This window comes from Chinchilla lanigera, unplaced genomic scaffold (assembly GCF_000276665.1).
Source record: "Chinchilla lanigera isolate Chin_1 unplaced genomic scaffold, ChiLan1.0 scaffold00014, whole genome shotgun sequence".
Taxonomy (NCBI): domain Eukaryota; kingdom Metazoa; phylum Chordata; class Mammalia; order Rodentia; family Chinchillidae; genus Chinchilla; species Chinchilla lanigera.
In genome coordinates, this window is record NW_004955415.1 from 926,095 (window position 1) to 940,341 (window position 14,247).

At 37.5% G+C, this 14,247-nt stretch overlaps 1 protein-coding gene across 7 annotated transcripts in view; it reads left to right on the plus strand.

The window, feature by feature from the left end:
• LOC102004923 (spindle pole body component 110-like) overlaps positions 1-14,247 on the plus strand; it is a 192,153-nt gene that overhangs the window by 138,145 nt on the left and 39,761 nt on the right. Inside the window, exons 6-7 of one of the 7 annotated variants that reach the window (XM_013512194.1) lie at positions 2,276-2,354; positions 8,034-8,055. The exons of 4 other annotated variants lie outside the window; for them this stretch is intronic. In XM_013512194.1, the coding sequence (XP_013367648.1) occupies positions 2,276-2,331 (56 nt within the window). In that variant the 3' untranslated portion in view covers positions 2,332-2,354; positions 8,034-8,055. Of the gene's footprint in view, positions 1-2,275; positions 2,355-8,033; positions 8,095-14,247 lie in introns of those variants that run through there. 2 more of the 7 variants (XM_013512193.1, XM_013512195.1) reach the window with 2 other exon arrangements.

Here is a 14,247-nt window from a genome sequence, read left to right on the forward strand (position 1 = left end):
GATCCCCTCTGTCTTCAGGGAATCATTGTAACTACCTCCATCACACTGCTGCTGTCTCACCCTTTCTCTGTCATCCCGAGTTGTGTGTTTATAACCTGGTGCACACCTCAGTCATAACACCCGTCATAGCATCTCTTTGCTTGTCTGTCTTCACCGTGACACTGTAAGGTTCTTGAAGAGAAACAGAGATGTTTATGATTCTTGTCACCTCAGCTCAACTCGGTGCCTGATGTCTGATGGTCGTGAAAGAGTGGATGGGTAGATATTGAATAAAACTTACTGGGATCATTTCTTGGCATACAATTTCCTAATATGAAGTGTTGAGGGAGTTTGCTTGTAACATTTAAAATGACTCATGTGGCAGACTTACCAGTGAAGAGATTGTATTTTCAGATTACTGGTGATACCCACGGAATTGCTGACTGGTACAATTTTTGGATCCCAAGTTTAAGAAGATTATCAAATACTGAGATTACTTTGAAATATTACTGATTCTTTTATACTATATTGCAATATGCTATTTTTAATTATGTCTAACTATATTATTTTATACCTTTTAGCTTTACTATTTCAATGCATATAGATGCCATAACATATATTCAGAAGACTTAAATTATAGAGTTCAGTGTTTAAATCAGAGCTCTGTCAGTAAATGGACCAATTCTGTAAAACTGAATTGAACACTAATTCCAAACCCTCTGTATTCTGCTCATTAAACTGGAGAGACTTGCTGTCCAGATCAGAGCCCTGGACCAGTGCCTGATCCATGATAGGCCATTCCTAGCCCTTGAGCCACTTTGACCTGTGCATAATGTACTACTTGCTAAACTCTGTCTGACCGCCTCCAGCCCCAGTACTCATCCACAGTTTAATGACTTTTTAAAATCCATTCTAGGTGGTTTTTAAAGTCCATTCTAGGTTCTCATTGCTTTCCTTGATTAATCAGTATGTTCCTTGATGTATGTTTGCCTCCAGTTGGTTTAGGTAATATCCTGCCCAATTCTGGTCCAGCCCGTAGCATTCTCTCCCATGTGGCCTGATGTTCCTACCAAGTTATTCTGGTTATCACAGATATCCAAAACTCTTAGAAATTTAACCTTAGTGATGTGGCTCAAGTTCACCATATTGTAGTTTACCTTCACTACCTAATTCCTGGCCTTTCACAAATGTTTTTGCTCTGTCTTCTTTTCTTTAACTACCTTAGTGCTTTATATTAAGAGCAGACTGGTTATGCAGGAGGTCAGCTTTGGTAATATCATTCTAGTTGTCACAAATTCTTCAAAGGCTTCTCATTGCCTGTGAAACAAACCTCACAAATTCAGCCTGATACTTAGGACCTTTCATGAACTGGCTTCAACATGTCTTTCAAGATTTATTTCTTGAAACTTCCCTTTCACACATTCACGTCCACTTCATGGCTTGCCTGACAATAGATCTGGTAGAAGCTCCCTGCTCTCCACTCCTGCAAGCTTGGTTTCACTTTGTTGGCATAATTCTAGATCTCAGTTAAGAATATAGCTTTGCCCAGCAAAATAGGCATGATTTTTTTGTAGAAGATTGCTTTTTTACACTGCAGACAACTATTCTCTATGTGTGTGCCTCTCCCTAAGCTTCCTTCTCTGTCTGACATATACCCAATGGAGGGACATTATCTGTGGCTCCCTGAGAGGACACAAATCAGCTCTGCTTCTTGCAACACCAAACCCAAATTCTTGCTTCCTATCTTCCCCTGGATTCTTTTTTTATTTTATAGAGAATAAAAATTTTAAAAGAACATTAAAAACAATAAAGAATTTCAAAACAAGATAATAAGAATTCAATAATGGTTGTTATATTGCATATTGTTATCTTCAAAGTTGTTCAAATTACCAGATACAGGCATGTGAAACTGATCAAAAGTGTTAAACATTAACTGTTCCCTTCAATAAACCAATAGAAAGTAGTAGTACAATTATCTTAGCTATCTTGTGTGTATGTATATATATATTTTCCCTTCTTTCTTTTCTCCTTTCCTTCATCCCAATTGTTTTTCCTTCTGAGCAGTTTCCTTCCCTTTCACAATATCTATTGTGCCTTTCAGATTTTATTTTCTCTTTCAGTTTCTTACACTAGGGAGACGATATGGTGTTTACACATGCTAGTCTGATTTATTTCCCTTACGAGTATGGTCTCTAGTTGCATCCATTTACCTATAAAACCCTTGAGTTTATCTTTCTTTATGGCTGAGTAGTACTCCATTGTATAAAATACCACATCTTCTTTATCCATTCCTCAGTTGACAGCGTGGAGAAAGAGTCCTCACTCCCTTCAAGGTCTCCACTAGTGTTCTAGACCTGCCCTTCTCATCTCCCCAGGTAGGTCAGTTATTTAACCTTTCTCAGGTTAGTATCGTGTATTCCTTTCTTCTAGTCATGCTCATATCATAACAGCATGTTGGTATGTCACATCTCTTCAGAGACTTTCTTTGACATCTCATCACTCAGTCCCTTTGTCCCACTCTTAACTTAGAGTAACGTAAACTAATGTGAAAAGATTATCTCCACATACTGTCTTCACTTTCCTCCCATCTGCTGTCAAAACCCACCCCATTGAGAGGAAAATATTCAACTGAAAGTGCTCTAACCAAGGTTCCCAAAAATTTTTGTGATGTCAGGCCCAATGTAAACTTTTCAACATTCATCTTACCTGAACTTATAGCATCATAATACAACATAAAGACCCATTTCGTATGGACACATCTCTACTCTTTACCTCTGTCAGTCACACAGTTCAGCCTTTCCTTCATCCTTACTGGTTATGTCTTCTGTCCAACCTGCCGAATCCTCTTCTATAGAATTTGGAAATAGTTGTAGCACTTAGTCTAGGTCCTTTTCTTCTTCTGGATCGTCAGTGTTTCCCCTTCCACACTTATGCATACTATTTTAATAGCATTCATCACCTTTTCATTTATCTTACTACTTTTTTGTCTGGACCGTAAACTTTTTGAGGACACATATTATATCTTTAGCATGTTTATACACTCCCACAATATGCAGTACTGTGGCACTGCATAAAGAAGTTCCCCAATGAAATTTTGGTTTTCACCAGAGTTGTCATTATTTCAGCAGAGTTGATATTTCACACTATTTACACATTATTTCAACAGAGTTGATATTTCACACTAGTAAGAAGGTTGATTATGATAACTATTTGAAATTTTTAAATTCAAGCTATTTATATAAAAATTAAGTTGTACAATTATTTGATGTCATTACATTTTTAAAACAGCAGAGAGAGCCCCAAAATTAGACACTAAACATCATAGAAACATATTATCTCAAGTGAAAAGGTAAATAATCTTGTTGATCAGTGGGCTGTTGTTTGTTGTTTTGTTACCATGTACTCCTAATTACATCAGAAAAAATTAATTCGCGAATTCAACCAACAGAACAGAAATATTATCCATGAAGTCATTCCTAAATTTATATAGAAACTAGTTTAGAATCTAAGATGTTGACACTAGTTGAGATATAATTTAGATAGTCAAATACCTTAAAACAATGTATGTGAACTCAAAATGTACTCTCATTATAAACCCATTAAGTCTGGAAATTTAGTTCAGCAGTAGAGCTTATGTTTATTGTGCACAAAGCCCTGGGTTCATTGCCAGCAACCGCAAAAAAAAGTATGCATATAGATTTCAGATACATCAATGATGTGGAAACTATTTTAAATTTTATCTTTACTAGCTCAGTAGACACTTGGCAAAGGGCAACGTAGACAGGAGAAGGCAGTGGGCTTCTCCCAGCATATTCTCACTATTTGCCAGGTTTATAAATATGTGGAATTATTTTATATAATGTTATAAAGATGGCCCAAATAATTATGAATATATAAAAGTACTCAAAATATTTATTATAGTTTGTCAAGTGTGCAAATAAAAAGAAATTTTTTTAAAGGCAAGATCCTGGTTAAATACAAACTCATAGCTCAAGGTTAGGAAGAGTTAGAGTAGGTTTATGTGAAAATAAAAGCAAAGAAAATAATGCTGTCCATTGTTCGAAGTGACAAAGAATTGGCAGAAATCCAAATGCCACAAGAGACAAGATTAATATTAAGTATATCTGTCAACATCCTGTTTGAAAATCTTAGCCAGAATCAGAGGTAACTGCAAACATCCGAAGGGGGTTTCGCCCAAGAATGAGTCACCTTCTCTGCAGTACAACTCCGTAAAATATCAGCATAGGATGTTTGAAGTCAAACAGACCTTTGTGATCACCTTGTCTACCTCCCAGGCTTTACAGATGAAAAAATGGGAGCCAGAAACCTGCTCTCCATTCTGCTGCACAGGGAAACTCCAGAAAATAATGACGAGAATGTGCAACTGTGCAGAATTAGGTTCACTTGCCAGTTCAGTCACCCACACTCTGAATCTCAATTCTCTCAATGTAATATGGGGATCAAAAAGCTGCTTTGAAGGGTGGCCTAGAAATTCGGAGCAATGTACCTAAAATATATGGTGCACAGAAAATCAATAAATGTCTGATTGCCCAAACTGCTGGGGCTAGTGACAGGGTAGGGACAACCACTTTACTTCAAGTGTTCTCAGTATACCTTCAGAAATCTCCAGTCAATGGATCTCTTCCCAAAAAGGGGGTGAGGGAGGGGTCATTCTACTATTCTATAAATACTTAGGTCTTTAATAACCTGGAAATATCAAATGAGTCAGTATTGTATAAAATGCCAAATGGAATTTAGTCATTTTTCCAGAACATCAACAACACAGAAAAGGATAGTTCAGCACAGGGATAGAAACCTATTAACTTCAGAGAAATACAGCTTACAAATGCAGCTGAAGGAATCTTTCTGAACTGAATAGTCCATACTTAACCATAAATATGCATGGAGGTGGGGTATCAATATTATGGGTATGTATGCCAAATTCAGTTTAATAATTATACCAGGACCCATTTTTAAAATTTATTAAGATTGAATTAGATTTCTGTAACACTTAAGACCAAAAAATCCAAACCTTCAAAGATAAAATGAATTATAGCAGAGAGGTAAAGAAATTGTTTAAGCCTGTTTAGTTTATAAAAGAGTAAGCAAAGCTGAAATAGTTAGTTACTTGTTCTACTTAGTTATTCCATTATATGTGTGTATGACATGGAAATACAGGCTCTACCACTTACAGGATACACTTAATGAATCACAGCAATCTGAATGCCCAGATATTTTCATCCTGTCTTAATTCTAGTTCATGAGTATGGACATAGTCATTGACCATGGCATGTTAAATAAGGATGGACAATTTAACTTTCTGCAGCCAGGCCTCTGTTCTACTAAATACTTTCTTGGGATAGTCCCTTTGAAAAGTAATATGAATCTAAGTCAACCAGGAAATGTCTATAACTAGAATCTCCTAGTTACCACTTGGACTGTTTCCAGGCACCTGAAGTTACCAGTGTAGAAATGGCAATCTGGATGGCTCAGAAAGGTAAGAGGAATGTGAGATTTTAGAATTAGAAAGATCTTTACAAGGTCACAATTTGTTCATGGGTTAAATTCAGCAAATCAAAGTGTTTCAAGTAATCCTTTAAGGATTGACCTGTGCTGTATGTTAGATATGTTACAATAGTTTCAACCACTTAACAATCAGTAGATTTCATACTGCGCACAAGATTGTCAATGGAAACAATCTTGCAATGGATTGTCTCGCAAACCTGGATGATCTGGAAATCGTTTGTGGATTCTTGCTGGCAAACTTTGGTTAGAACTTATCGGTGGTCCCTCCTTCAAATGCAACAAATTCTCTCTAGTTGCCCCATCTCTTATGATTCCTGATGGAGTTACCCAGGCCAGGTCTACACATTGATCTTACCTCTAGAACTCCTGACCAGATTCAAGCCCACATTTTAGAGCAGAGAAAAACCCAAACCCAGGGAGACCGAAAGCTCCAGAACCCAGATTTCTCTCAACTATGACCTTTCCCATTTTAGAAAGATTTAATGAGTATTTACTAGTTACTTCCTGAGACAAGTACAAAAATACAATCTATAGCAAGATTTATAAGAAAAGAAATACTTAGGTTAAAAGTAGCATAACTTCACATAAAACATTACTAATTATTATTGGCTTCTCAGCTTGATTTTAGACTATACACACATTTTAAAGGAGGATTATTATTAAGCAATCAGCTTTGTATGATTCAGGGACTTTGTTTATATGTTTGCTTTTGCAGTGCTAGGATCAAACCCAGGGTCTCACAAATGCTAGACAAGCACTCTACTACTGAGCTACATCCCCAGTCAGATTTTGTATGATTTTTAAAAAGGTCTTTAAGTTGGGTTTATTTGGTTCTCAGAGATTATCATACATAGAAGTTATTTGAGGTTGAGTGAAATTTAAGTTTCTAGGGCTGTTCTAAGGAGGTTCTGACTTAGTGTCTATGTTGAGATGCAGGAACTTCAATTTTTAATGAAGATGATTCATTACTTTTAAACATCGAAGAAAAAGGTTATTATCATTTGTTTAGTTCTGCCCATATGTTCCACACCTTAATCTTGGTATTCTCTTCACCTTATTTCAAAGAACACAAGTTTTCTACATTAGTTCTTGATTCTTTCCCTTTTGTTTCCATGTTCTGTGCTTGTTGTTTATTAAATAAAAAAGATATAAGGAAATGTAGAATGAATGCCTCCTACAGTTTTAGTAATACATCCCTAAATGTATTGCCCAATCAGAACGTTTTCACCAAGGTGCTAGTATAGTTAGAATATCTACTTACTGACTTTGTGCTTCTTTCTAAAAAATCCTTACTTTGGGTTGAAAAATATTTCCTTTATGAACCAAGTCTACCAGAAATTTTTGTAACTTTAGTTTGACATTTTTTTTGTTTTTTTGTTTTTTGTTTTTTTTCCGGTACCAGGAATCAAACTCATGACCTCATGCCTGCCAAGCAGGTGCTGTGCTGCTGAGCTAAATCCCCAACCCCTAGTTTGACATTTTGGTTCCCCTGTTTTTTGTTTCTTTCCTAAAACTTGTGTTCTTAGAAGAGTTTATATTTCCTTGTCTGTACCTTTTAAACGGACTCTTACTAAAACAAACAAGTGAAATAAATACTGTTACACAGTAGATTCCTCACACTGGACTGTAGTTGAGTCCATTTTATTGAATTAGGCTTCATATGCTTTAATGCATCAGGATCTATTCAAATTTACTAAGAGAAATTTTAGAAGAAAAGTCTATGTTCTGTTTTTTAAAATTTAAGCAACATCAAAAAGATTCACTTCTTATGGGACAGAGGTTGCCAAAAAGGGATATATTATTTGTATACAACACTACATTAGAAAAAATAAAAGAAGGCGAAAACTTCATCAAAGTATTCTCAGTAGGATAGTTCTCAAGTGCTTTTAATAGAGCAATGTTTGATTTAAAGCAGGCATATTTAATCAGGCCACTCTTAATCAAAAGGTAAAGACTTGAAGGATGTTTAATATTATTTAATGAAAAAGATCCTTGAGTATATATGAAATAACACAGTTTTGGATAAAGAGTGTATCTAGTATTTTTATTTTTCCTCTTAGAAATAAGCCTTTAGAGAATTTGTCATTTCTTTTTTCCTTTCAAAATTTTGTCATAGAATGAGTATTCTGCTTTATAAAATAACTTTTGAAAAAATAATTAGAAAATGAAGAGATTTCATATACCTTCAATTTATAATGAATTTTACTTCAAAAGTAATTTTAATAATACAGAATGCAAGTTAATGTGCTGCAGAAGTAATTAGTGAATAAGATTCTCTCCAGTAAGTAAGATTGTCATTGGCATTAAATGAGAAGCTTAAGTACTGGGTAATATAACAATAATGGCTTGAAAGAGTTAAATTCAGTTCTTTGATTATAGGATCTTAGGAACCTGACAGTTTGAAAATATGTTAACATATATTTTGATGGCCTGAAAGACACTATAATGTGGTTTACATGTGAGCTAATAGAGAAGAAACACTGGTTTTGTTCATTGATTCAAAGCTCTCCATATAATTTTGTTTGTAGGTACAGTAATTAAAGAAAAGAGAGAACCCTGAAATTTACCTATGTTGAGCCACAATAAGAAGACTTGTTTTGTAAGTGTGGGAGGGGGGAGGAGGGGAGAGGGAAAAAGGGGGAAACTGGCAGAAACGCAGCCCAGCAGGAAGTTTTCTGACCAGGAGGAAGTTTTCTGACCCTGACATGGGGATGCAGAAGCAGTAGCCCCAGGGGAGCCCATTTTAGTTCCCCAGCATGATGGGGCTGGAGAGGACATGCACAAAGACAGAGGTCACCCTGACCAAAATGGCTCCAGGGAACATCTATAGCAATACTGTATTTCTGATGGACTTGTGGTTTCCTCGGTAACCGCTGTGGCTCTGCGGTACGTGGGCATAGCTAAGGAGGACATATATCACAGAGAGCAGAGGTCCCTGATCTCAGTTTTGCTTTCTCTGTGGGGCCGTTCTTGATTCGAAGGCAGTGGTATCAGCTAGAGAATGGGCTTCTTAGAGTTGATTCATTGTTCAAGAAGAAAATTTCTCACTCATGAATGAGGAATGAGTCGCGGACATGTTTTGAATTCGGTTTCACCTGTTACAGAATATGTCTTTATTTCTGTTTTGCTTTCTTCTTTTCCTTCCTTACAAGGTAGGACATGGGGATGGGGGACCTTATTTCCAAGGAGCAAAAGTAATATTTTAATCCAGAAGTGCAAAGAGAGTCCCCAAACAGCCATTCTAAGCAGATATTTCCCTGTAGAGAGGAAGGTGTTGAAGAAAGTGGTGGAAAAGTTAAGACATTTCTGAGGAAAAAGCAGGCCTATCCCAAGACTGTGACTGTGGGCCATGACCTGCAGCAGCACAGACAATGCACAAAGTATTTGCAGAAGAGAAAATGATGGGAGGAAGCTCAGACACAAAGCCAGAGGGCCCGCTCTTGAATTTAAAGAACATAAACACCTCCGCTAAATTCCAGCCATAAATGTAAACAGCAGAAAGAGCTGGGTTTAAAGACCGAGGCCTGCTCTATCCTCTAGGCCCTAGGAGTCCAGTGTCTCGTGCAGATTTAATCACCACATATCAGAGACATTTTAATATTTACTGTGAATATCTAGTTCTCAAGGGAAAGAGTGCAGAATGGACAGAATCAAAAAAACTGAGATCTAAATCCAAGCTTTATTAACCCTAACATTTTTGCTGTGCCTCAGTTTCCTCATTGCTTGAAAAGCAGAATAACATTATAAAATTGTATTGAAAAAATTCTTGGCAGTTCTGGGCACAATGAGTGTTTCTTTCTTTTCCCAGAGGTGTCTGTTCCTCTAAGCCATGCTACACTTACAAAGCAGTTTGTAAGTTTCAACTCACCCTAAAGGCAGACATATATGTGAAATGGAAATATTTATCCTCTTCGTTATAAGAGTGCCAGTAAGGCCAAGGCAGATTTGAAGGAGCAGGAATAGATTGCATCTCTTGATAGGGTGTGGCAAGTTCACATTTCAGAAGGACATGTGGGATGGGACATGTTGCTGTGGATATCTCTGGAAAATACCATCTGCCACACATGGTTTGCTGCGTGACCCAGTTTTGAAGGTCAAAACTCAGTATAGCCTGTTGGATGTTTTTTTTGTAATATATTCCATTTCTCCATGGGCATACAGATGCTTACAGAGATCTAGTGCAAGGATTTTGTATTCAAAGAGAAAAAACATGAAATACATTAAATATTATCTAGAAACTACCACAAACGCATGTATAATTAAGAAAAACTTGTCAAAGTTTCACAGCCATGTCCTTATGGACAGAATTGGGTGACTTTCTGGAACAGGCTTAAGTTTACAAGTAAAGGGAATATAGCAAACTTTTCTGTTTAATTAGGCTTTCTTAATTTTTTATTAAAAGTTACTAAATTGAATTGAAGTTTCTCTGTACCTCAGATCTTACTAAATAGTCCCTTGTCTGAAAAGAAAAAGCAAAAGAGAGGAAAATACCACTGTGTTCAGAATAAAATTTCTTTCCCTAAGGAACACATAATTTGGTTAAACTAATATTTAGGTCTGTGTAAGTTACTTTCTAAGCAGAAATATAATTAGCCCAAACAATGGAACTTGGCCTAAATTATAATCAGTTTCATTCCATATAATAAAATTGAGCATTCTACTTATATAAAAAGGAAGAATTCCTCATCTCCATGGAACTTGTATAATAAAACTCATTCTGTGTTGTTTAACTAAGATATTTCTAAAGATTAATTTTTTTTTTAATTGTGACACTTCTAGGTATAGGTAATGTCATGGAAAATCTTCCCTAAAGAATAGTTACAAAAGATTCACGGTTATTTTGGACAGATACAAGCCCAGGAAGGGATGCTTAGGAAGTTATTAACAAACTTTACTACCATCTCTCTTTTGTATTTTTTACTAATGATTAGGAAGGATTTTGTTGATGAAAAATATGAGACCGTGGGTCCCTTGAAATGTACTCAAGTCCCTACTGAATCTGACTGATTTAAAAAAGCAAACAAATATAAATAATCTGAAAATAGAGAAAATTAGAGAGTCATTAGTTTAGATAGGAAAAACAACCATAATTAAAAATAAAAACCAAAAAATTAAATAATTTTTGAGGGATTGGGAGATGAAAAGCAGGTTGCCTTTGCACCGGCGTCGGAGGAGACCTGAAGGGAGAGCAGCAAATCCAAACTTCCTTCCCATTCCCAGCCAGGCCCTCGTGACCCCTCGCTTGTTCCGTTCCACGCTTTTGATGGTTCATTGCAAACCTCAGCACTGAGCAACTGCAGCCCTGTGGGCCTGTGCAGACTGACCACAGCCAGATCGTTAGGGTGGCCTAATTTCTGAGCCCCTGACTGTGCATGATTCGGTGTTATTTCTAATTGTCTCGTTTATAAATATTGCCAAGCCAACTCCTGAGTTCCAGGAGCAGCCATTCTGTGCCATTGGTCAACACGGAGAACGGATAATCAATAACTTTGTTTTCTAAAATGAAAACATGTCAAATACAATGAAGAATAGATGGAAATATCAATATAGTTAGGATGGAATCTGTAAACTTTTCTAAGGGTCTCATCTTTTTCTAAGGGTCCCTGAGGCATATCTCAGCATGTAGGCCAAAGACTCAACTAGCTGATAATAACCAGAACAATCCCCAGCCTTAATCAGGCAAAAACAAACAAAAATCAGTCTTCGTTGACCTCCCTGCCCACATACCTCCTGCTCAGGGAGCTGGAGAGTAGGTGCTGTGCCACGAGGAAAGGTCTGGAAGTGCTTGCGGCAGGTGGTCCAGGAGCTGATGGTTTTGTTCCTCAACACGATGAGATGGGATAGCAGTGAAACATTCTGCCCAGTGCCTCATTGGTTTGTTTTTTTGTACTGGGGATTAAACGGAATGTCTTCACACTGAGCTACATCCCCAACCCATATATATATATATATATATATATTTGGAGGAGGGTTGAGACAGAGTCTAAGTCCCTAAATTGCCCAGGACTCAAACTTGTAATCTTCTGTCTTAGCTTCCCGCAGTGCTGGGGTTACAGGCATGTGGCACCATACCCAACTTCACTGGATATATTTGATAATCCTGTGATCATAAAATTTTCCTTGAGTGAAGGGTAAAAATTTACACCTATCAAATGTAATGTACCTATCCCAGACCAGCTCAATTGAAATATCTGAGGTGGGCCCCAGGAATTGCCATAACTGACAAGTTTCAACTGACACGCAGTATAATTAAAGTGTAAAAATCAATGTTTTAGATCACTGGGTCTTTTCAAAGCTTGACTGCATTTTGTTAAGGATTTTAGATTTAAGTATCCAGAAATTGTGGATTTGGGCAATTCAGATTGTTGCTTTCTCTGAAAATTCAGATGATCTGGTCACACAGGTTTGCTTTCATGAATGATGAGAAACAGCCAGGGTTGTATGGCCTCCTTGAGATAGGACCCAGGCAACAGAGTTGAACATAATCCTCAGGAGGCCACTTCTTACACTCACACTTACCTGACCAGACCCTGCAGAAATGGACATTTGCAGCCCTTGGTTGGCAGCTTCCCGGGCACTGCAATGAGGGAGGACCTCAAGCCTCTGAAAAATCAGATGTTTCTGGAAGCCTCTTCTGAATAATTCCCTCCATCTAAAATACAATTTAAACCTGGCATGGAGGTGCACGCCTGTAATCCCAGCACTTGGGAGGCTAAGGCAGGAAGATTGCCATGAATTGGAGGCCAGCCTGAACTATGCAGCAAGACCCATCCCAAAAACCAAAAGACAAAACAAAAAATACAGCTTAAGTTAGAAAAGCAGTAAGTTTAATATGGCAGATGGCCACACTCAGCCTCAGAGTGGGAAAGTTCATGACCCTTTTAAGTTCAACAAAGAGCTATCATCAAGATGTGCAGGACAGGAAGTTAAGGTTGGGCTAGGGATTTATCTCAGTGGTACAGCACCTGCCTGGCAAGCGCAAGGTCATCAGTTCGATTCTTGGTACCAGAAGAAAGACAAAAAACAAACAAAAAAATAAAGATGTGCAGAACTGACTGCAGAACCTCATCTTTGTGTATGTTGTCATACCTTTGTTTTGGTTTTTTTTTTTTAGATTTTGAGACAGGGTCTCACTGTGTAGTTCTGTGTATCCTTATATATCTGCTGATGAATCTTATCACTACCAAAAACATAGCATGTAACAAGCATTTCATAAATTATAATATTAACCAAAATTTTAAGCAAGATAAAAATTATCCTTGATCCTATTGTTCTAACAATATATTGGTTTTTGTGTATTAGAGCTCTCTCTATGTAAACATATTTATACACATACATGTTTTGTAATTGAAATACCACACCTTGAATTCTACTATTTTAATAATATCTTTTAAATTCCAGTGTACGGGTATTCTAATATGATGAATAATTGTAATGTGTAAGAGTAATGGTTGAGGAATGTAAATCTTTCTTTTCACAACAATAACCAAACAATCTAGAAAGAACATAACAGCCAGAAGCCATAAAACAGTTTTTTCCATTCTTGGATCTAGGTCCTGACATTTGCAACATGCTTTAAAACCAAAACAAAAACAAAACAAGAAAAACTTCCTGCCCGCGTTCAGTTCATGACATGTTCTTCACTTTACTTTCAAAAACATCCCTGGCTTGATCATCACCCCCGGTTTTCACATCACTCCTATCTGTGTACATCCGTGAAACATACATCTTTGTTGGCAGCGAACGGCAAATGATGTAGCTGATGTTAAACTCCTCTTCAGCCAAGTAGAAAATGTGAATGAAGTAAGTGCCCGGGAGGACTGCTGCCTGCAGTATTGTTTTGAGGTGGCAGCCAGTTATTAGCATTGCATTTGAATGAGTACATTTGATCCGGACAAAAAGTGACTATTATAGCAGAATAATAACCCCTCCCCCAACTTATTCTCATCCTAAAACCCGGCGTCTGTGAGCGTATTACTTCGTCTTAGATTATCATCCTGAAAAACGTCCTGAAAAATTATGGGTCCTGAAAATAGAGGACCGCTCCTGACTGTGGTCAGAGAGAGAGTGGGTAAGAACACCCATCAGAGCCATGCAGAGAGAGGCAGAGAGAGCCTGAGCTGATGAATGTGGCTACCCCAGGAACATGACAGCTCAGACTCAGGTTGTCTCCAAAACTTCCAGAGCGCAGCCCTGCCAGCGCCTTGACTGACTTTAACCTAGAGCGACTGATCCATACAGGGCTTCTGAGCTCTAAAATAATGAACTTGTGTGCTTTAAACTGCTATTTATAGTAATTTGTTAGAGTAGCAATAGGAAGTAACACAGCAGCTATCTTGAAATGGCGTGTATCCCATGGCCTAAATTCTCCGGATTTGATCAGTTCAGATCCTGTCTAACTGCTCAGACTACAGAAGCTTATTTTGGCAGACACATTAAATGTGCATTGAATATATGTGTGACCTGCTTTTCCCAGCCTCTGGGCAGTTATGTAGGGTCATATGATTTTTCTCTGGCCAAAGGACTGTAAGCTTCAATCCATGAATCATGCCCCAGGCTAAGGTCAGGGAAAGCTGTGTGAAACCCTCCAGCTCTTTTTGAGACGGGGTCTTGCTAAATTGTCCAGGGAGGACTTGGACTTGTGAACCTCACAAAATGCAAGTTTAGGCAAAAGGTTTTGCATTTCATTAAGAGGTATTTTGTTTTTTTGTCATTGGTACTTCAAATATAGGTAATATGCAA